Source organism: Centroberyx affinis, unplaced genomic scaffold (genome assembly GCF_046629955.1).
Source record: "Centroberyx affinis isolate AG114_WGS23_722 - 3 ecotype Tasmania unplaced genomic scaffold, CSIRO-AGI_Caff_v1 ptg004765l_1, whole genome shotgun sequence".
NCBI classification, from domain to species: Eukaryota; Metazoa; Chordata; class Actinopteri; order Beryciformes; family Berycidae; genus Centroberyx; species Centroberyx affinis.
In genome coordinates, this window is record NW_027282310.1 from 56424 (window position 1) to 79509 (window position 23086).

The 23086-nt window shown below is 42.9% G+C and overlaps 1 protein-coding gene across 1 annotated transcript in view; it reads left to right on the forward strand.

Moving 5' to 3' along the window:
* The window catches only part of ppp2r5b (protein phosphatase 2, regulatory subunit B', beta), a 37783-nt gene that overhangs the window by 13683 nt on the left and 1014 nt on the right, over positions 1-23086 (forward strand). Inside the window, exons 2-11 of the mRNA XM_071545072.1 lie at positions 7741-7937; positions 10112-10213; positions 11094-11186; positions 11817-11947; positions 13016-13075; positions 16187-16295; positions 20153-20206; positions 20987-21037; positions 21415-21534; positions 21842-21969. Of these exons, the coding sequence (XP_071401173.1) occupies positions 7741-7937; positions 10112-10213; positions 11094-11186; positions 11817-11947; positions 13016-13075; positions 16187-16295; positions 20153-20206; positions 20987-21037; positions 21415-21534; positions 21842-21969 (1045 nt within the window). The remainder of the gene's footprint in view (positions 1-7740; positions 7938-10111; positions 10214-11093; positions 11187-11816; positions 11948-13015; positions 13076-16186; positions 16296-20152; positions 20207-20986; positions 21038-21414; positions 21535-21841; positions 21970-23086) is intronic.

A 23086-nucleotide genomic window follows, 5' to 3' on the forward strand; every position in this document is an offset into this window, starting at 1 on the left:
TGTTACACCCAAAGGCATCACTCTTATCATCTGAATTTTAAACTAAATTGATTTCTTGACCTTGCAAACATCCCTTAGGATTTGGAATCAGTCTCTATCTCTGTTAGTTTCACGGTTACGGCTTAAAAATGCTAATCATCTAACAGAGGAAATCCCAGACCTGGATCCCCACCAAAATCGAATCAATTGTTCTCTGGCCCAAGGCCGATCTGTCCACCAAAATTCATGAAAATCTGGTCGTAATTTTTGGGGATATCTTGCTGACAGACAGACAGACAAAGTAACTAAAAGGGTTGAAAACATAACCTCCTTGGCAGAGATAAAAAGAAAGACTCCAGTGTGAATTTTTTGAATGTCCACACTCCATTTATTATTTATTTTTTGTCAATAGGATAGGCTTCTTAACTTGATCTGCCTTGCTTATCAGTAGTAATACAGCTCTGTTTCCATATGATATATATTTCCATAAGATAATACACTGTCTTTGCCAGCCTCGACCTGCAGGGCTCCGTTCCCATTCTCAGCAACATGGAAGTGAACTCTTCCAAGTATTCCCTGCTCTAATTTTAAGCAGCTGCTTTGCACCCAGCGGACGATTTGTCCCGTCCTATCAAACGGGGGACGGCTGCAGGTAAATTGCTTGTTTACTCCCCAGTCTTCCCTTAAATCTATAGACGGGAGACGGGGTTGGGGGGGGGGGGGGGGGGGGTGCGCTTGATCACGTGCGACAACGTCCCTCCTCAGCGCTGTGTGTGTGTTTCCCAGACGCTTTGTCATGTTGCGGACTGATCATGTATTATTAGGAGGATTAGATTATTTAGAGATGGACTTTAAGAGCGTCAGTTATCTCCTTAAGGTGATATTTATACTGCCACCACTTCTAGACTTGGTGTCTGACTTTTTATAGCTACTGTATCTCTCTCTCTCTCTCTCTCTCTCTCTCTCTCTCTCTGTCTCATTCTATTTGTATGTCTCTCTCTCTGTCTCCTGTTCTATTTATAACTGTCTTCCTCTCTTATACTTTCCTTCTTAATCTGTTTCCATCCCTTTCTTTCCAATTTTCATCTCTCTCTATCTCTCTCTCCCTTCTCTCTCTCTCTCCCTCCCTTTCGTCTCCTCCTCTCTGCGTCACTGTGTCTGTGCATGTGTGTGTGTGTGTGTGTGTGTGTGTGTGTGTGTGTCTGCTTAATGACAGAGGTGCAGAGGCGGCTTGGGTGGTAGCTAAAACAGAAACTGTCCTTGTGTGTGTGTGTGTCTCTCTCTCTCTCTCTCTCTCTCTCTCTCTTTCTGTCACACACACACACACACACACACACACACACACACACACACACACAAACGAACGTACACATACACACACATGCACACAGCCCCAAACAGAATAACTGTTATTTAAAGACGAGACCTGTACTTGCTCATCTCATTTAAGAAAAAGCCTTGGAGAGATAGGGAAAGGGAGAGAGATGGAGAGAGAGAGAGAGAGAGAGAGAGAGAGAGAGAGAGAGATAGGGGAAAGCTGGATGGAGGAAAGGGAGGGAGGAGAAGAAGGGAGAGGTGGAGGGAGGCAGGAAAAGGAGGAAGACATGAACGACAGGGAGGCAGGGGAGAGAAAGTGAGGGACCGAAGGAGGGAAGGAAGGGAGGCACCTAGAGTGATGGAGAGACCGAGGGAGGGGAGAGAGAGAGAGAGAGAGAGGGAGGAGGGGGGATGATGTCATCTTTTATCCCAGTACCCCTCCCTTCTCCCCACTCTTGTTGTTTCCTCCCTAGATCCCTCCTCCCTTATCTCTCTCTCTCTTCTCTCTCTCTCTCTCTCTCTCTCTCTCTCTCCAGCAGTACTATATTTAGATTTGTATGTGTGCGGCTGTGTGTGTGTGTGTGTGTGTGTGTTTGTGTGTGTGTTTTGATGCTGTAGCAGGGTGTTAGGCACTGCTCAGTCTATGTCTTTAGTCTCTAGTCTATATGTTACTGCTCATTTTATGAATCCATCCATCTATCTCTCTCTCTCTCTCCATCTGTTTTTCCTCTCTCTCTTTTGATTTGATTGATTGCAGAGGCTTACAGATGCAGCTATTGTAGAAGTCCTAGCAGTAGTATAATACTGCTGTACTGTTGCTTTAACCTTGAGAGGAATATTTGCTCATTTTAAGGAAGGGTGTGTCCCAGAAAGTAGCATTTTCCCAGTTTTTGGCACATTTTAGTACTCTGACGTGTATTGAAGTAATAGTTTTTTAGCAAAACACCTGAGAACTTGTTGGATTTAACGCAGAGAAAAGAGCCAATATTTGAACAAATGGAACATAAGCTGCAAACTTGTGATATGATATTTGCTCGCAATTATTCTTTTTTCTTGAATGTATTCTTCAAGTACAAGAACATCTCAGTGATTCCAACTTGTCAAATCTGCTGTTGGAGCGTCACAAATGGCAAATCTGCGCGCCCTCACTTTTGGTGCAAGTGTTGTGGAGCATTTGGTGCAAAAGTAAGTGTGTGTGTGTGTGTGTGTGTGTGGGTGGGTGAGTGGGTGGGGGGGGCATACAGCAATTGTGTGGCCAATCAGAAGAGACGTTTAAAACCTCTCAATCTTGTACATCTTGTATCTTCCTCCTTATGGTTCCCAGTGAATTATCTTTTATCACCTTTAAGTATTTATCATAAGAAATTCATATTGGTTTTCCTTAGTTACCGACCGATATGCAAACAGTTCTAATTTAATAAAATCTCAACTTTCTAGGTGGCAAGTGAGAAGTACTAGTGGTACTTGTGCTTGAAAAATGGATTCACGAATAAAAATAAATGTGAGCAAATATCATATTACATGTTTGCAGCTGCTGTTACATTCATTCACATATTTACTTGCACATTTGTGAATCATCTCTGTGAATTCAAATTTTGGAACACGACTGTGTGAATAATGTCGGCGAGTGTAAAATCCAACATGCAAGTTCTCAGGTGTTTTCGCCACAAAAATATCAGAGCGGTGACTCATTTTGCTTGTGTGCCAAGTCCAAAAAAAAAAAAAAAAAAAAACAGGCTGTAAATTTCCGCATGGAGGAGAAGTGCTGCAACATAAATTATTAAAAATATTTCTCAACAACTTTTGCTGCAAAAAAAATGCTGTATTTGCTGAGAAAGTGAAAGATACCGCCTACATTTTTTTTTCTCTTCTTTTCACTAATGCAGGTCATACACAGATGAGCTTTGTACCAGCAGCTAAGAACTCATTCATTCCTTCTGCCTTCAAAGAGCTAAACAGACAATGTGCACAATCTATTCTTTTTAACGCACCTTACAAGAACTATCACTTCTACCATGCACTTAACTGATATTATACAGTGGCACTTTATCTTGTTAAGTCCTACTTTGTTCCATGCAGTAATTGTGGAATGGCTGCTGAAATGAGAGTTGACTGGGAATCTTGCACATTGCCTCATTGAGCACATTAAAGTTTTTTAATCGAATCGAATCTGATCTAATGGCTACCACTGTAGTACTAATGCAGGATAGATGCAGACTGCAGGATAGATGCAGACTGCAGGACTTCTACCATGGCTACCTACCGCTGTATAATTTCCTATGAAGTGAAATGTACTCGTCCATTCTGAACACACATAAATATACAGTAGGAGGGTAGCTTGAAGTGTTTCTCATGTTCAAATATAAAAAAAAAAAGATGGATTTTCTTTATATAAATGGCTCTTTGTCGCAGACAGAAGGGGATTCCAAGACAAAAATTTGTTCATTAGCATTTTATTCTTTGTGGATAGGCTGTTTGAAAAGATCCTTTATCTGCACAGCCATGTGATTGATCAAGCACCAACCGCTTTTCATTAGCACTTATAGCTTACTATATATAATGTTGTTTTGACTATATGCGTTTAGTGCTTTTGAAATCTCATCAATACAAAAACGATTTCTCCAGAATATCACTTTTAATGGTTAAAAACTTGTCGTGATCGCTTGCAGTGATTAAGACGGTGCAGTTCAGATTCTAATCACTGCACTGACACGATATTAAAAGCAGCTGTGAATGAATGAGTCTGGAACGACCTGCCTTGACCTAATAATAGCATCGCCACGAGGAAAACTCAAATTCACTTCACCAATAATTAGATTTTAGTTTATCTTGATATGTTCAGTCCTTCTCAGCTCATCCAGTCTTTTCATAAAAGTATAGTTTAGGATATATAGATTTGTCAGAGTTTTCCCTTACAGCTCACATTATTATTCATACAGATTTTATCCTGTTTTTTGACCTGATTTGGACGATGTTACATATTTGCTTTGCCTCAAAGTGTGTACTGTGGCTCTGTCTGTGCCTGTCAACTCTCTTCTCTTTACACTCCTCCTCTCCTTGCATCCTTTCCTCTCTGCTTGGCTCGTTCATTTCCTTTTCCTTCCCTTCCCTCTCTCCCACACTTGCTCTCACATGACCCACCATGTCTCTCCATTCCCTTCATCTTCTCTCACTCCTTCTCACCTTCTATCTCTCTCTCTCTCTCTCTCTCTCTCTCTCTCTCTCTCTCTCTCACTCTCTCTCTCTCTCTCTCTCTCTCTCTCTCTTTCTCACACACACACACACTCTCTTTCTCTCCCTTCGTCTTTTCACCTCGCTCTGTTCTTTTCTCCAGTCCCAGCACGGCACATCTTCATACAATTACTCTCCATTAAAAATGGATTAGATTTCACCTTCACAGTCTGTCTACAGAGGGAAGAGAGAGCAGGAGGGAAGGAGAGAGAGAGAGAGAGAGAGAGACTAAGAGGTGGAGAGAGAGAGAGAAAGAGAGAGAGAGAGAAAGAAGGGAAGGAGGATAGAAGAAGGAGAAGAGGATGGAGGGGGAGAGATAGGGAGGCTGTGAGGAAAGCAGGAGATAGGGAGGAGGAGATTGAGACAGGGAGGAAGGAGAGGAGAGAGGGTTAGAGGGAAAAGGAGGATAGAGGGGTGGAGAGAGGAAGGGAGGGGTGGCAGGGAGAGAGAGAGAGAGAGGTAGAGGAGTGACGAAGGGTCATGAGGACTTAAGGATTGGAGCAGAGTTGGTTCCTGACTGCCTTGACGCAGACTTACATTCACATTCATGATTCTCATCAAAGTCACAAGAGAAAAAACATTTCACTCTATTAAACTGCTCATACTTGATTTTCTTCGCAAATAGTCAGTAAACGGTGTGAATTCGGCTGTCACACGTTTGTCCAGTCACTGAGAAATGGCCGCAATTCAAGAACACGCTGACCGCTCCGCGCAGCTGAGTGGACAGGCTCACATAGACGTGAATGTTAGGATGTGACGCGGACAAACACCGAAAACAACGACCATTGTGTTCGCTGGCAGGAAGGTTACGTAAAAGTCAGAAAAAAAAAGTTTAGCAAGAAAATGTCTCGCTGAATGGGCCAAAACGAAGACATTATTTCTCCCAACAAACCGGTTCTTTTTGAAGCATGAATTTGCCTTTACTGCCAGTCTCTTCTACAGAAAAATCACAGTGACCAGTTCAGGTATACAAATAACATAACACAGGTTCTGGGAACACAACCGGATGCATATAACAAGATTTCTTGAAGCAGTTAACTGTCAAAGTTGCCTCTCAATACATTTGCAGCTTCAAAGAAAAAGTTCAGAGAAATCTGCCTGGAAGAAACTTTGATGTTGGAAATTTCACCTTGATCTTGCGAACCAGTGTGAGCTAATTCTGGTCAAATCAAGATTTGGACTAGATTTGACCCCAATTAGACAGTTAGAGAAGCAGGGTGATCATCTTGTATCATAGTTGTTCTTATAGGCGTCTTCAGAACAATCTTGTAAAGTATACATGCAGCTTTAACAGTTCAGACTTCCAAGAAATCTTCTTATAGTGGTCTGTAACAAGCAAAACTATCTTGAAATAAAAATCGTTGGTCATAATTGTTTGTTTCCATGGTTTCCAAATGGTGTGTGTGTGTGTGTGTGTGTGTGTGTGTGTGTGTGTGGACGCCTCAAGGAAAGGGCACAGTCCCTGTCTATTGTTTTGCTGCTCCGTGCCAGAGGGAGCAGATGGTCACGGTGTGCCCACGAGAGGTGAGGGGGTCTGGGGCTGGAAGAGCGCCAGCCAGCCCATCACCCCTCCTGGCTCTCCCACCTGGGGGTTAAGAAGGGTTAAACCTAATCCGCTCCCACTCTGTGTGTGTGTGTGTGTGTGTGTGAGCCACGGATCATCCTCCGTCCAACTGGACAGTTAGTGCGGATCCCTTCCCAGCCTTTGTCTCCTCTTGGTGAAGCAGTATTGTTTCCCTCTGACAGACGGAGATATGTAGGCTTACAAGGTCTCAGGGAGCGTTACTCTGATTCATTAGTTGCAGAAGGCAGATAGTCTGTACAGAGCGACGCAGTAGAGCTTGACTATATATCAGTGATATATTGATGCTAATGATAAGATAATAACTCCCAGTAGCAGCATTTTTCCAGCAACCTCCCCCCAAACTTGAGAAATAGAGAGAAGTTGAACCTAGTACAACCCTTCCACAAATTCCAACCAGGTCCAATTAGATCCAGTTAAGTCCAGTAACATCAGATCCAGTCAGGTTCAGTTAGGCTCAGGCGTGAATGCCAAGCTCCATCCTGACATCTTGCTCAGGTGTTGGGTACAAACCAGTTCTGCTCTGCATTCATTTAGCTGCAGTTGCCCCCCCCACAGCTGCAAAATTGCCCCCAGCAAGAAAAATGTAAATTCAATGAAAATCATCTGGCATTATTGCCCCCCTGCCTCCATTTCAATCACAATTTTGGAAAATTGTCCATATATATCATGACATATGGATATCATGGCACTAATATCCAAATCGAGCCATTCTGTCTACTGGAACATCTGCTACATCTAGAAAAAAATCTACAGGAAACATAGAAGAATAGGCTTTATATTTTCTGTGTATTTTTATACCATTTGTTTCAACTTATATCAGCATGTTAGTGTTAGGACAACACGCTCAGGCATTTCATGCATACATAAAACTAAAATCTGGATGTTTTGCTGCTATATTAAGCCGTTGAGTCATCAGTCTTCTGGTTGCTCAGGAATTAGAACCAAGCACTGCCTTTGTGCTGCTGTCATATAAAAACCCTGTAATCCCTATTTTGGTGTTTTTCATTCTTGCACTTGAATTACAGTTTATGGGCTGAGCAATTTCCATAACATTCAACACCCTCTGTACTAGTTGAGAGATCCAGGAGTATCAGCCAGTTTCTCCACATTCCTGAAAAGTGGAGTTTTTGGAGGTGCAAGGTTTCGGTCTGACAGCCGGCAGCAGGTTGTTTCATTCTGACGAACAGGCTGGGAGAATGAATCTGACAGGTAATAGGACTGAGATACAACATGGCCCTCTCGAGGAAGGTGTGTGTGTGGATGTATGTGTGCAGATACATGCCCGAGTGTGTGTGTGGGTGTTTACAAATGTATTTGTAGAGTAATAGGCCGCGCTCTTTCCCTCTACCTCTCTCTACCTGCTTTCCTATTCTTCACCAAACACCTCAGTTGCCTCGCTACCAAACATACACACACACCTCTGAAGCATGATGAGCTCTTTTGTCCACCTTCCCCCTCTGTTTCTCTCTCTCTCCCTCTGTCAGATCCTCAGGTCATCGTTTCAGGGATGCCGTCCCATGTGGCTGGGCTGCAGCACCGTTTTTTTGCGTCCTTTGACCTCCTTGTCTAACATTTCTCTCTCTCTTTCTTTCTCTCTTTCTTTGTGTCTGCCTCTCCACCCCCTCCAGACGCCCCGGTGGCAGAGTTACACGACCTGTTCTGTAAGAAGCTGCAGCAGTGCTGCGTGCTGTTTGATTTCCTGGACTGCGTGGCCGACCTGAAGGGGAAGGAGATCAAGCGCGCGGCGCTCAACGAGCTGGTGGAGAGCGTGGCCACGAGCAGAGGGGTGCTCATAGAGCCGCTCTACCCAGAGGCCATCAAGATGGTACAAGGAGGGGGGGGGGGGGGGTGATGGGATGTGGATGGATGGATGGAGCGGAGTGATGGATTGATGGATGGATGGATGAGTGAATGGATGGATGGATGGAAAGAGTAGAATGATGGATGGATGGATGAGTGAATGGATGGATGATGGAAAGAGTGGAATGATGGATGGGTAGATGATGCATGGAGAGATGAATGAATGAATGAATGGGTGGATGGATGGATGGATGAATGGATGAATGATGCATGGATAGATGAATGAATGAATGAATGAATGGATGGATGGATGGATGGAAGGATGGATGGAAGGATTGGAGTGAAGGATGGATAGATGAATACAAGGTATCCAAATCAGGTATTTAACAAAAAATTTAACATTTCAACATAGACACTGACAAATAATGGTCATGAAAATTGTTTGGGTGGATTGAAGGATTGGAGTGATGGATGCATCTATAGATGGATGGATGGAGGGAGAAGAAAGCTAGAATGTCAGAAAATATAGCCACAAACAAAGCAAATGCAAAATCCAGAATCTGTACAGGTATCAGGAAAAGAGGAGAGGAGAGAGGTGATAGAGGGATGGGTGAAGGAGGAAAGGAAAGAGTGTGGCCAGCACCACTGTAAAAGACTGTGCAGATGGCGAGAAAGAGAGGGATGGAGGGAGAGAGATGGAGAGGAGAGATAGAGCGGAGAGTGTGGCCACCGACACTCAGCAGCAGCAGTCCCAGAGGATAGGAAGAGAGGAGGAGAGGAGGGTGGGGGGGGGCCTGGTGGAGGACAGGAGAGGAGAGCGAGAGGAGAATATGGCTAACATGATAGAGTGACTACACCCAGAGGCTATATGTGAAGATGGTGGGAGAGGAGAGGAGAGAAGAGGGGATGGAGGGAGAGAGGAATGGGTTGAATGTCTGAAAATGTGGCCACAAGCAAATTTGACCTTTTATTTTACATTTTAGGCATTTAGCTGATGCTCTAGCTCTCACACAGAGTGACTTACAATGAGTGTGACAGTAGAAAAACCTTAAATCCTTTGATCATCAACATTAGAAGTAGCCAACAGCAAGTTAAAGGGTCAGAATGAATGTGATGTAGATGAGAAGAGACGAGAGGGATGGAGGAATGGACAAAGAGGAAGAATTTGAAAATTGCATTTCTTAAATCTGGAAATTTACGGAAATATAATCATCACAAGTATTGGAAATGTCACTGAAATTGGCTCATAATATAAGAATAATACCCCAAATTACACAATTTTCTGATTACTCAAGTCTGGATTGATAGTTGTCGCTGCAAACAGGTCAATCAAGTCAAGTATCTAACAAAAAAGCAACAATTGAACATAAGATGCTGATGAATAATGGAAATGGCGCTGCATGCCATGAAGTAGTCATGGAAAATTCATGGAATTGGATTAGCAAAATGGAGCTAAAGGCTGAGACTGCAGGGTGAGAGAGGAGTGGAGGGGAGGAGGGGAGGATGGAGGGAGAAGGATAACTGGAAGTGGAGGATGGAGAGATGAAGGGAGTAAGAGTGAGGGAAGGAGAAGAGGGGCCGAGCTAGTGGCTGCTGTAGGTGTTAACTCCTATAGGATTTAAAAACCATATTCATGAAGTAGCTTAAAGGAAATGTGCTGATATGGGAATGGGTTGGACCTTTTTAAATCCCTGTGAAGTTTATACAGTCACGTGAAATGAGCCTACAGAAGTTTTACTGATGCAGTGCAGAAGTGTAGAGAGAGAGAGAGAGAGAGAGAAAGAAAGAAAGAAAGGAAGGAAGGAAGGAAGGCAGGAAGGAAGGAAGGAAGAGAAAGTGGTAGTGAAATGGGGCCCAGAGGAAGCAAAAAGTTCAGGAAGGAGAGAAAAAGGACGTTTCAAAGAATATGATAAAAAAAAACAATATCCATAGCATTAATACCTTACTATAATGATAGGAACATATGCCATTTGGTCTTCTCTCATCTCTCTTTCTACCTCTCTGTCTCCTTTCTTTTTTACTAACCTGGTTCTCCCTCATCTCTCCTCCCTGTGATCCGTCTTCACACCCACCCACTCCTCATCCATTTCCATTGTTTCCTCTTCCTATTTTCTCCCTCCTCCCATCACTCTCCCTCCCCTCCTTCCATCCATCCCTCCATCCCTCCATCCCTTTCCCCCGTTTGTGTTTTCTTTCCAGATCTCGGTGAACATCTTCCGGACTCTTCCGCCCAGCGAGAATCCAGAGTTTGACCCCGAGGAAGACGAGCCGACGCTGGAGGCCTCCTGGCCGCATCTGCAGGTGCAGGCGCGCACACACACACACACACACACACACACACACACACACACACACACAGTCAGATACTTTCATCTCATTGACCCTCACGTGAACCCCCAGCACTAGAAAGCAATGGAGAAAAGTTAAAGAATGAACAAGAGGTAGAGTGGAAGAGAGGAGGGGAGAGAAAAGGACTTTTGTTCCTCCGAAACGATCACTTCAGCAGTATGCGTTGACATTGGCCTTTTCCACTTTTCTCCACAAAAACAGTTGGGGAGTGGCTGTGATGTGCTTGCTTTGTTATTTAAGTGAAACTCAATGCAAAGTCAGTGAATGCGGTGAAAAATGGCCCTACTATATATTTTATACTATATTTGGGAGGGCGGACAAGGCCATAATGCACACAGCTCCCACCGGGCGTCTCTTTTACGTACCATTCAGCATTTATCTGCCATACAAATGCCTGGTGATGAGTGGCCTTAGGTAAGACTACACAAGGCAAGATTTTCATGTAAAAATACCCCCGTCTTCTCAGCCTAAATCACAAAGTGGGGCTGCAGCAGAGAGGAGCGTCCCGTTCCCCCTGCAATTGATTCGCCTTATTTGCCCGAATCTTTCTCCGGTCCCTTCGGTTTCCTTTGGTATAAAGCGTCACAGACCGGCCGGGCGGGTAAACATGAGCGTGCTGTGTGCAGGTTACTGACGCCACCTTGCCAGGATTTATGGGTGTTGAAGTTCAAACAGTTACCTCGCGCTGCCATTTGGAGCCACTGACATGCAGAAGTTGCCCAGTGTGGCTTTAAAGAGCAGAAATCAGACACAAACACACACACACACGCTCTAAATGACGTCTAACCTCTTTGTACCTGTCTGTCTCTTCGTATGTGTGTGTGTGTGTTAGCTGGTGTACGAGTTCTTCCTGCGTTTCCTGGAGAGCCCGGACTTCCAGCCCTCCATGGCCAAGCGCTACGTCGACCAGAAGTTTGTCCTGCAGGTGATTCTCTCTCCTTTCCCTTTCCTTTAGAGATGCGGTTGGTCGGATTGGGAAGCGCTCAGATGTTTCTCAAACCTTGATAAATGGAGAGGCATAAATAAATAAACGAAGCTCTTCTTTGAAAGGCCGGCCATCGCAGAAAACTAGTTTTACTCTGTTAAAGTGCTTTCAGATTTTGGTTTCTAGGTTGGGCCACACACATTAAGAAAATGACTTGAGGATTGTAAATCTGTCTTCCAGTTGTACAGCTTGTGGTTAAGTCCCTTTACATGTGGCTTGTTTAGAAAATGCTGAAAAAATGCTATCATCAGTTTTGCTGTGTGGGTTGTGAAAACTTTTATCCCTCGCCGTCTCAAAAAGCAGATGAACCTTCTAATTCCAAGTTCACAATGTAACGGTTTAGGATTATGGTTAAATTTAAGGTTAGTTTAGGGTTAGGGTAGGTTTAGGGTTAAATTTGAATTGGGGATTGGGGTTTAGTTTAGGATTAATGGTCAGGTTAGGGGTTAGGAAAGGAATGTAATCAATCAAGGTCCTCACATGTATAGGAATACAAACATGTTTATGTCTGTGTTGGTCTTTGTGTGTGTGTGTGTGTGTGTGTGTGTGCATGCATGTGTGTGTGTGCAGCTCCTGGAGCTGTTTGACAGTGAGGACCCCAGGGAGAGGGAGTATCTAAAGACCATCCTGCACCGCGTCTATGGAAAACTACTGGGCCTCCGAGCCTACATCCGCAAACAGATCAACAACATCTTCCTCAGGTAAAGGCCTGAATCCACCAATCAAAGCATTTTAACATCTAAAAATCAAACATTAGCAGAATTACTGTAAAGAAATGAGACCTTCAGTAGAAGACTGGCAGCTTCTACTGGCCTCTACACTGCTTTTTACATCGTGAGCCACCTGGTCGGATTTGGCAGGAAATCTGCTGGATTACTTTATGGCACAAACAATTTTTACTTTGCAAGTAATACACAACTTCATTGCAGTTCTACTATTCTAACTGCATCGTTTCAGCTTAACATTAGCTCAGGTCAGAATGCATATGAGCTGATATTAGGGCACATATGCAGTCACGGTTATAGCATTAGAAATCCTGAATAGTCGTATTGTAACACAAAACCCCAAACGACTGGTTAAACCACTCTGACGCCCCAAGAACGCTGTGATGTGCTGGTTCAATGATTTTTCTTCTTGTTATTTTCACTAAGTGCGGCTGAATTGTCCCTTTTGTTCCGTTCGCCATACAATTCAGGAACGTGGAGAGAGCTGCGAGGCTGCAACAAGTTTTGTTTCCTTCTCAATTAACGGGCTGCAGCATCTTTCTTTGTGCCTTCTGAGAGCTGAAAATAGACCAAGAGGAGAGTTTTTCAAACAGTTTCACATGGAGGATAGTTATATCTATATATAATGATGTTAATTGGTAAATATATGTTAAAAAAATCCCTTCTATCGTGCTCCTTAGCTGTTATTTTACTTATTTTTCCTCGCACTTCTCTCTTACATGAACATATCATGGACTTTGGACAGGTGTATTCCAGATTCAGGAATTTGATCAATTCTCTTGGGAAATCAGGGAATGTCAGGGAATTTTAAAAATGGGTCACTTTACAGGAATATACCAGAATGTATTTTACAACTGTAGTGGAATTCAGATGGATCAGCCCTTTAGAAACACACAACCAGGAAGGAGTCACATTTTAAGCGCTATGGAAAGTCATGGAAAAGTAATGTGGATGAAATCGTAGCTTATTCTACTGTTGCATCATGGTAAGTCATTCTGGATGTGTGTGTGTGTGTGTGTGTGTGTGTGTGTGCTGTATTTTCAGGTTCATATATGAAACTGAGCACTTCAACGGAGTCGCGGAGCTGCTGGAAATCCTCGGCAGGTTAGTACACACACACACACACACACACACACACAAGGCCAGCTGTTACTATATATGAGACAGCTGGTAACCTAGTGAATTAGACGACTAAAAAAAAAGGCTTGAAGGCAAAGCGACAAAGCGTAGCCAGTGCTGTACAATATGTATTTATTTTTAATTTTTAATTTATCACCATCGCTCCCTCTTTGTTATCAAGCGGAGATTGTCGTGGGTGCACAGACTGACGGAGCGAGAAATGAAGGATGGGGGAGGGAGGGAATAGAGAGAGAGAGAGAGAGAGAGAGAGAGAGAGAGGATGGAAGGAAGGTGAGACAGAAAAGAGAGAGGGGGGTTAAACAAGAACATGAGAAATGATTCATTTTGTCATGATTATATTTTGTTGCTTGGCCACTGAGGCAGAGAGAGAGGGAGAGAGACAAAGAGAGAGAGAGGAAGTCAAACAGATAAACAAACATGTCGTTCTCTCTTCCTACGCAAGCAGAGATGCTCGTACACAGATCAATGGGACAGGAATGGAAAGATGACAGCGATTAGAAAGAGAGAGAGAGAGAGAAAGTGGTATAATCCTGAAGACATGCTTTCCTCACTCCCTCTGGATGCAAAATGAGGTTTAGGAGAGGTAGGGGGACGATAGAGAGAAAGAGAGAGAGAGAAAGGGAGGGAGGGAAGAAGGTAAAGAGGCAAATTAACAAGTGATGTAAATATACTCAACAGAGGTTTAGCGTTCCTTATGTAAGGTTGGGAGAGAGAGAGGGAGAGATGATGGAGGGAGAAAGAGAATAAATAAAGGATGATGGAGGAAGAGAAGGAGGAAGGTAAACACAAACAAATCAGTATTACAGTGGATAAATATTCATTTTATTCAAGGACGTGCTGGTGATCTCTGTATCTCTTATCTCTCTCTTTCTTCTCTCGTCTGTCTGTTAGACACTAATAAAGCAGAAATAATAAGAAATCTATTGATATTAAACATTCATTTTTCTCTGCCTATGTAAGTGGAGATTTTAGATCAATGGAATGAGAGGGCGAGATTGGATGCAGAGAAATTTTAGATTTACTTTGCCAAGATATTTGAGCAAATGGGCTGATATTTCCCTCATTCATTTTTCTTCAGATAAAAGTAAGAGAGATAGAAAGAGGAATGGATGAGAGGGAGGGATGGAGATATGGAGAGAGAGATTTGGATGGTGATATGTTTGACAAAGGTGCCAAAGTGTATTCCTGTAATAAAAGTGGTTTTAGCTGCATGGGAAGACAGTACTCAAAACACCAGACCCATCAAAAACACTAGATATATATTTGGGGGAAAAGTTGCTCTGAAATTTATCGCTCAAAATTTCAAAGATATGAATGATTCCACCCTTAAAAATTTTAGTATTCTCTCCGCAAAAGTCCTAAAATAGCTATTAATAAATGCATAAACGCTTTCTTGATGTCCTGATTGATTTCCTGTTAGCAATCACTTTGTAAGAGTAGACATCAGCATTTTTCAAACGCTCTTCAATCCCCGCGTCAAACCAAATCTATCTCCTCCACTTTCATGATCAGTGGATTTACAGTAATAGATGAAATCAATAAGGAATGATAGCTTTCACCTTGATTCGCCAGATTAGTCTGTTGCATGAAAAAGAGCTAATATGATTGGTCCTGATATTTTGGGGGAATCGATTCATTGAGGTTTGAGGATGATGGGTTAAAGAGAGAGAGGCAGAGAGAGGGAGGTGGATGAAAGGATGAATCCAAGGTGAGAGAGGAGGGGAGAAGGGCGGTGAGAGGGAGGGATGGGGGGGGGTGAGAGGGTAGATGGAGGGAGGATGAGCGAGTGAGTCACAACTGGAGGAAGGAGGAGGGAGGGAGAGAGAGAGAGAGAGCAGGAGAGGAGAGAGAGGTTTGTATTCATGTTGGTGGTAACAGTGGTATTTATAGCTCCTCCCACACACTCAGAGAGAGAGAGAGAGAGAGAGAGAGAAAGACGGGCGGCGAGAGAGAGAATGCATAATAGAGAACGAGAGAGAGACATAAGAGACAGGAAGATGGGACAGGCAGGCAGACAGACAGACAGACAGACAGACAGACAGGTGGACAGATCGAGAGGCAGGTAGACCAACTGACACCAACACAGACAGACAGACAGGCAGATAAACAGTCCGACTGACAGCATGACAGACAGCGGTGAGCTTTGCAGTTCCCACTCTTCAGCTGTTCATAGTTTCTCTGTAGGCTGAACTGCTTCAGTCTGGTAGTGAACTGAGCTTTTGTCCAGCCACTTGGAAACGGACATAGACCAAGAATAGCGTTCCTCCACACACATGACTGGACAGGCATACGTGTGAATGGTAGTTTTTGAAGGAACATTTTTATATGAATAAATGGCCCTTTTGCAGCTCGCTAGTGAGTCAGCCTATATCCAGTTCATGAAAGCTTTTACATTTGCTGGTCTGGGAGATCTTTCCCGGAAAAAATCTTCTAGCGCACAGGAAGTGATGCGGCTTAAGGAAGACAGAAGTAGAGCTGGGTAGTTAGCATGAGCCCAAAGACATTATTCCTATCACTGAAATTATAAGTTAAATTGATTTCTTGACGCTGCAAACATACACTTAGGATTTGGAATCAAGCCTTTGTCTCTGTTAGTTTCATGTTATCAACAATCATTGCCTAATGATAGACATCCTAGATCTGGATCGCCACCAAAATCAAATCTATTGTTCCTTGGTCCACCAAAGCTCAGGGAAATCTGTTCATAAGTCTTAGAAATATCCTGCTGACAGACAGACAGACAGATTAACAGGAGTGAAAACATAACCTCCTTGGCAGAGGTAAAAATAAAAACTTATTAAGTATTACCACTTTAAGAGTCCAATCACTGAATACAGTGGGTGGCGTATTCACCGGGAAGAAGGCAAACAAGTTAGAAAAAAGAAAAGAGACTATTGAACTGTCTCTGACTTGTGGACACAGACAGGCCGGCTGACAGACAGTCGATGCAACGACATGATTAAATGATTTTTCTTTTTTCTCTCCTCTCCTCTCCTCTCCTCTCCTCTCCTCTCCTCTCCTCTCCTCTCCTCTCCTCTCCTCTCCTCTCCTCTCCTCTCCTCTCCTCCTCTCCAGCATCATCAATGGCTTCGCTCTGCCTCTGAAGTCGGAACATAAGCAGTTCCTGGTCCGGGTCCTCATCCCGCTACACACAGCCAAGTCCCTCTCCATCTTCCACGCACAGGTCAGTGACATCATCCTAATCAAATTTCTTCATTTTTACATATGAAACTCTCTAGAATTACAGCCTCCTAGGAGTCAGGGTCACACTATCCACCTGAGTCTCTGTGTTTCTGTGGCACAAGAAACTGGTCAAAAAAGTTATAAACTCTGCCCAACAGTGACACCGAAAATGTCATAACAGAGCAGCAAAAATACAAAAATAGATGTTTAGATTCAGTGTCACTGCAGGGGACAAGTGTGTACCCTGCTGGCAGGTTTTTCTTCCTTACCACTGTCCCTCCATGCCAGTGTTATACACTGTTATACCACTGTATATGTTATCTATATGTTATTTATATATCATTTTCATCATTTTCATGCCAAAAAGTTACAAGGATTCAGTGTTTCCCCCAGAATTCTACTGGAAAAGCCTCTGAAACAGCATTTAGACCATCATGTGACACTAAAACTCTCCACTGAAACCAGGAATAATTGAATTCTTTAGGTGGGTTAGCAGCTCCTTAAGTTAAGGTGAGGCAGGTTTTACAGACTGAAATGTCTCACCACCATCATATCAGAGGTGGGCAAAACTGATATTTGATATATGACTTTTATTGAAACCCTAGTATCTATACTTGCACATCAGTCTTCCACATGCTACAGAATCAGATGATTGGCTCCTAGTTTATGTAATGGTTGCACAGCGGCTCCTTTACCTCAGAGCCTGCATTTTGTTCTAGTAATAATACACAGAGGGCTTCCTTTACAGTCAGCTGCACCAAAATCCCCATAATCACAAGTTAAGATCGACCTCTTGGGTTTCATGCAACAACTACCAGTGTAATGTCTAGTGATGGAACCGTTGGGTTGGATATTATTTATAGATATACAATACAGAGGAAAAAGAGAGAACAAGAGAGATGGGTAATTAGCCCTCCTTAGCGTGTTAATGCTACTAGTTGAACATGATGGGTTCCACAAACAAAGCTGTAAATAAAATTAAAAAAAAAAAAAAAATTGACCATCACACTAGAGGTAGTGAGGAGTCCTGCAGTGTGGCTCCTTCACCACTAGAGGGCAGACTTGAGTCACGCATCATACTGCAGAGAGATGCACTCACCTTTCAATTACACACAGCAGAATCTGTGTGTGTGTGTTTGGTTTATCATAATATTTGATTATTCAAAGGGTAGCCAGTCTACTCGGTGTGTGTGTGTGTGTATGTGTGTGTGTGTGTGCGTCTATTTTATTTGTGTCAAACATTATTTGATTATGCAGAGGGTACAGTTTGTTCTCCACAGACTGGTCGGCGGTGTGTGTGTGTGTGTGTGTGTGTGTGTGTGTGTGTAGTGGGGGATGACAGCCTCTCCCTGTGTGTGTGTGCGTGTGTGTGTGTGCATTCTGGATCTCAGCATCACCGTGCCCTACATTTCTCCTCTCCGTCTCTCTCCCCGCGGTTCACACACATACATTATTCACACACTCCCAGCCCACACACACACACACACACACACACACACACACACACACACACACAGTTTTGACAGGCAGGGTCACTGGGGGAAAGCATGCTAGTGGACAGCAGTTTTGCTCAGTAGGTGTGGCTTTGCAGTAGTGACCCAGTTCTGGATCTGCATATCAAAATATCCCAGCAGCACCTGAGTCGTCTGTAAGGTTTCTCAACACATAGAAACACATTATCGACACTACAGACACCAGTGAATCCTCTGTTGAAGCTGTGTCTACTGCTCAAGCTGCTGGTGACTGCAGGGGGAGGAAATATCAATCAAGACGAACACACTTCACGTCTTAAGACTGACTTCTCATATTCGTGTTTTTGTGAATAAAGTCGTCTGATGCTGCGCCTGTGTTGACTCAGGCGCTGATTACTTTGGATGCGGCTCAAAAAAAGCAAAGTTTGAAGCACAATCAAAAGGGAAAAGGAGCCACACAAACAAAAAAAGCACAGTCAGAAGCTGAGACAGAAAGTGAATAGTGAATATCAAGAAAGTATAAGCACATTTCTCTATTTTTATTGTCTGAAAATGAAATTCACAAGCAATGTTTCTTTTCACTACTGATGTCTATTGGCGGAACATTTTGTTCCATGTTTGCTTCTGTGGTTCCTTAAAGGTATCCTGTGTAGGATTTTCTCCAAATATACAGCTGTCACTGAATTGTAATAACAAACATTAGTGCTACAGCAACAGTAGAATAAGCTTAAATTCCTACAGTAGATTGCCAAATAGTAAGTGGCAAGAAAAGTGCCTACTGAGCACATTCACAGTTTAGGCTCTTACTAAGATTAACTTCCAATAAGTGAAACAGTGAGTAAGTCAGCATGAATCACAGATCATGAATTGTCGTGTTTATATGTAACAAATTAATGGTAAGAACTGAAACAGCATCAAAGGATTGTTTTTTTTTCTGAGGTTAGGCAGCTTGTGCAGGCTGTAACAAATTCATAGGCAAGAAGCCAACCTTGTAATTCTCTACAGTTCATTACCAAAAATAGAGCCATATTTGACCTGTCACCTTGACAAATCAATATTGGTAAAACCTTAGTCTTAACACACTACAGTGCCCATAATCCTTAGCCTAACAACGGCCTGCAGCACCCACAAAGCCCGACCTGACAACAGAATCCAACATCATATTTACCCCAAGCCATTTCTCTAATGCCTCGCTAATACTTTAAATAGTTTGACCGCTCTGCACGTTTCTTTTAATCCCCCTCTCTTTCCTGCTTTCTTTTTTTATTCAAGCTTTGACATCCCTCCTTTCATCTGCCTTCTTTTTTTTTTTTTTTTTACCTCCCTTCTTCCCTCTGCCTCTGTAACCATGTTGTGGTGTGAATGAAGGACAGGGATGGAACGAGAGGAGAAGACAAATAAGAAAGGCGGTTAGATAGAAAGATCAGTAAAAAAAGATTAAAGGAGCGAGAAGAGAAGATGTGAAACAGAAAGCCAGACAGAGGCAGACAGTGGAGCCACAGGCCAAGAATGAGAAAAAGCAAGAGAGACAGAAAAAGACCATCAAAGTCCATTTTGAAATATTTGAAAAATCAACGTACTTGCAGTTGTGTATTCAGTCTAAATCATTACTGTATTTAACTATATGAATGTACACAACCTGTACTGTCTGTAACTATGAAAGTACATAAACTCTACTGTCTGTAGCTATGAAAGTACACAACGATCCACTTTCTTTTCATAATGACTTTTGAACTTATTGAAACCCTACTAAAAATAGACTAGAACAGAATACAATAATATTATGAGGAAAACAAAGGTAGATGGGATAGATAGGACAGAGGAAGAGACACAAAGACAACAATACAGAAAAAGAGAGAGAGAGAGAGAGAGAGAGAGAGAGAGAGAGACACGGAGGTCTAAACTCTATCTCAGATTGCCCTTAAGGGACTCAGTGTGTGTGTGTGACATCACTCCTTCCGAAGTAAACACACGCACACACATTCTCCGTCGCCACGGTGCCCACTCGCCACGGCAACCGGCCTGGGCGGAGGGGGCAACCGCAAAACACACACACGCACGCGCAGGCACGTGTGAGCGCGTGCACACACACACACACACACACACACACACACATACTGGATAATAGGAAATGATTGCAGATCATATAAGAGCAGACAAGAGCTGATGTACATTTTGGAATAGACACACACACACACACACACACACACTTGTGACACATCTCCCCTTGGAAAACTTCTCTTTCCGATCTTTAGCAGTGTGTAATCCTAAGGGATAAGGGCTAAGATCCCCTTGTCTCCTTGTCAGCCTCAGGGAATGTGTGTGTGTGTGTGTGTGTGTGTGTGTGTGTGTGTGTCTCCTAACCACCTCTCCTCTGTCCTCACAGCTGGCCTACTGTGTGGTGCAGTTTATGGAGAAAGATGCTACGGTCACTGAATATGTAAGTCTTTCATTACCACTGAACATTCATGCCACTATTACACATCATCCATTAATATTATTACCAATCACATGATCCTCAAGCATAATAAAGTGTCATGCCTGAAGGTAGTGTAGCAGTTGGGACCTGTGATGTAGTGGTAAATTAAATTGAGATTTATGTAGGAGGGTAAACTGAGGTTAGCTGGGTTTAACTTGACATCATCAGAAGCCATTTGCTGCCATTCTTTCTTTCACTGTATGAAAAACAACTTCTACAGAGTGAGAGAATCTAAGCATTCTGTTTTATCCTTATTTCACTGTGTATGAGTTAAGTGCTGCATTACATGACGATCTGCTTACTGTCAATCGCCTGACACCCACAGGAAGAAATGGAAGTCTCCACCATGAAAAAATCAAAAACATGTCGCCTTTACCAACTTTATTGTCACATCCATGTCTTCTTATATGGGGCATCTTAGTCATTTCAAGCTAGGTTTGACACAGTGAAGTTGGATTTTAAAAACACTAAATGTTAAAAATCTGATTACATACAGAACGCATTGCAAAATGATTGGGGGGTCTTTGCTGTAGCTTTGCTCATTCACCAACATCAATACAGCAAAGAGGAGGCCCAGTGCAAGGTTAATTGGCAAATCCACATCTCTCATTTAACGCACTAGCCAGAGTGTGAATACGAGTTAATGGAGACGCTGCGGATGGATGCCAGCCAAATACTCCGCTGAGCTAATGGCCGCAGTGTTTATTTATAATATTTGTGCACTTCATATTTTCTCTGCAGATCATCAGAGGGCTGCTGAAGTACTGGCCCAAAACCTGCACGCAGAAAGAGGTGAGTCAACTCATATTAAGAGACGATGAGAGATGCTTCTGCTCTGCTATTAGTCATCGAGCGAAGACATAACCTCATTCACTGCTCTGATTTCTGAACACTTTGTTGTCGTACGATTCCTGCATCTTATTATAACCCGCTTTTGGATTCGTGTCATCTATTTTTCATAATTTCCATGTAAGATGAAAGCATTCTGATGCAGTTTTTCAGTTTCAAACAGGCTGAATGGAAAAGGACTGATATTGGTGCTGGTGTTTGGGTGCATCACACAGCAAATAGAGCATTACTTTTACATGAGAAGTGCTACATGGCAAAGTAATGCAGAATATGTATGTATGTATAAAAATGTGTGTGTGTGTGTGTGTGTGTGTGTCCAGGTGATGTTCCTCGGAGAGATCGAGGAGATCCTGGATGTGATCGAGCCGTCTCAGTTCATCCGGGTCCAGGAGCCGCTCTTCAAACAGATCGCAGCCTGTATCTCCAGCCCTCACTTCCAGGTCGGGATGCCACCTCTCTCTCTCTCTCTCTCTCTTCCAGATTAAAACACACCCAGGTTTGGGGAGTAAACTGGATTATAATAAACTGGATTATAGTAATCTGATTGCCTACATCATCAACTGTGATCTATTATATCACTGTAAAAAAACACAATAATCCGCTGATAGATGCTTTAGAAAACAGATGATTACTTGGATTAGTGGATAGATTGTGGGCACAAACATCTGTTTAATAAGTAGAATTCTGAAACAGCTTTGATAAATTAAAATCAAGTATTCTCTCTCTCTCTCTCTCTCTCTGTTCCAGGTAGCGGAGAGGGCTCTGTACTTCTGGAACAACGAGTACATCCTCAGTCTGATAGAGGAGAACTGTCAAGTCATCCTGCCGCTGGTCTTCGCCACCCTCTACAGAGTCTCCAAGGAGCACTGGAACCAGTCAGTGGCACACACACACACACACACACACACACACACACACGCTCAAACATACGCCCACTCTATCTGCAGCTTTTGATTTTAGCTACCGTCTAGTCAAGTTGAGTTTAACTTCTAGTTTACAGTAGTTAAGTTGTGGTTATACCGATCATATTCATCTCATCAAGTGTGAGCTTCATCACTCTTTGGTAAATAAATTGATTTTAAACAGTCACAGCTGGGACCAGGGTCGACCTGTAATGGAATACGTTTTGGGAGATTGTCCCATTTGTCATGTTACCCGTTAAGTGATGAGAAAATAGACACAAAACTCATCCATGTGTCCCCAGCAGATCATTCACTCTGGTGCTCCATGCTAACACTTTAGCTACACTGTGTTGAGTCATACTAGGCGACTAGCATTATCTCAAAAGTGGCCTAGTGTTATCCAAAGTATGAGGACTAACCCTTTGGTAATAAGATGTTGTTAGTGGCTTTCATTATATGGCCTTAGGGTCATACATTTTTTAAATGAAATATCGTTATCTCAGTATATCTGATGCTGTCAGGTTTATTTTTGGAACTATTTCAGGTGAGCGACCGCATATTCATCCATTATGCAGTGATTTTTAGCTGCACTCAGTCACCTATCGGCCAACAGGAAAAGTAGTCCCTGCTAGTTCAAAACAGTATGATATTTTTGTTTGATATAAATTACCAATCTACACAAAGCTGCCAGACATAGCTACATATCATTTGATTACCGTTTAGCTTTAGAGCTTCTACAAGTTCTCATTTTCTCACTTTTGAGATAATGCTAGTCTCCTATCACTCAACATAGTGTAGCTAAAGTGTTAGCATGGAGCACCGAAGTGAATGATCTACCGGGAACACATGGATGATGTTAGTGTCACTTAACATCTAAGTTGACCAAGTGACCAATCTCCCCAAAACTTGGTGCATTCCTTTAACCACTATCTCTAATTCTAGGGGACACAAATAGTGGAAAAACAAATAAAGCTATCCCACACAAATGTAGAAGATTGGTGTGGCATCGTCTTTCTTCTTCTGCCTTTCTGTCCCTTAAGGTTTAAGATGAAGAGAAGATGAATGAAGAGATGTTATTAACTATCTTCTT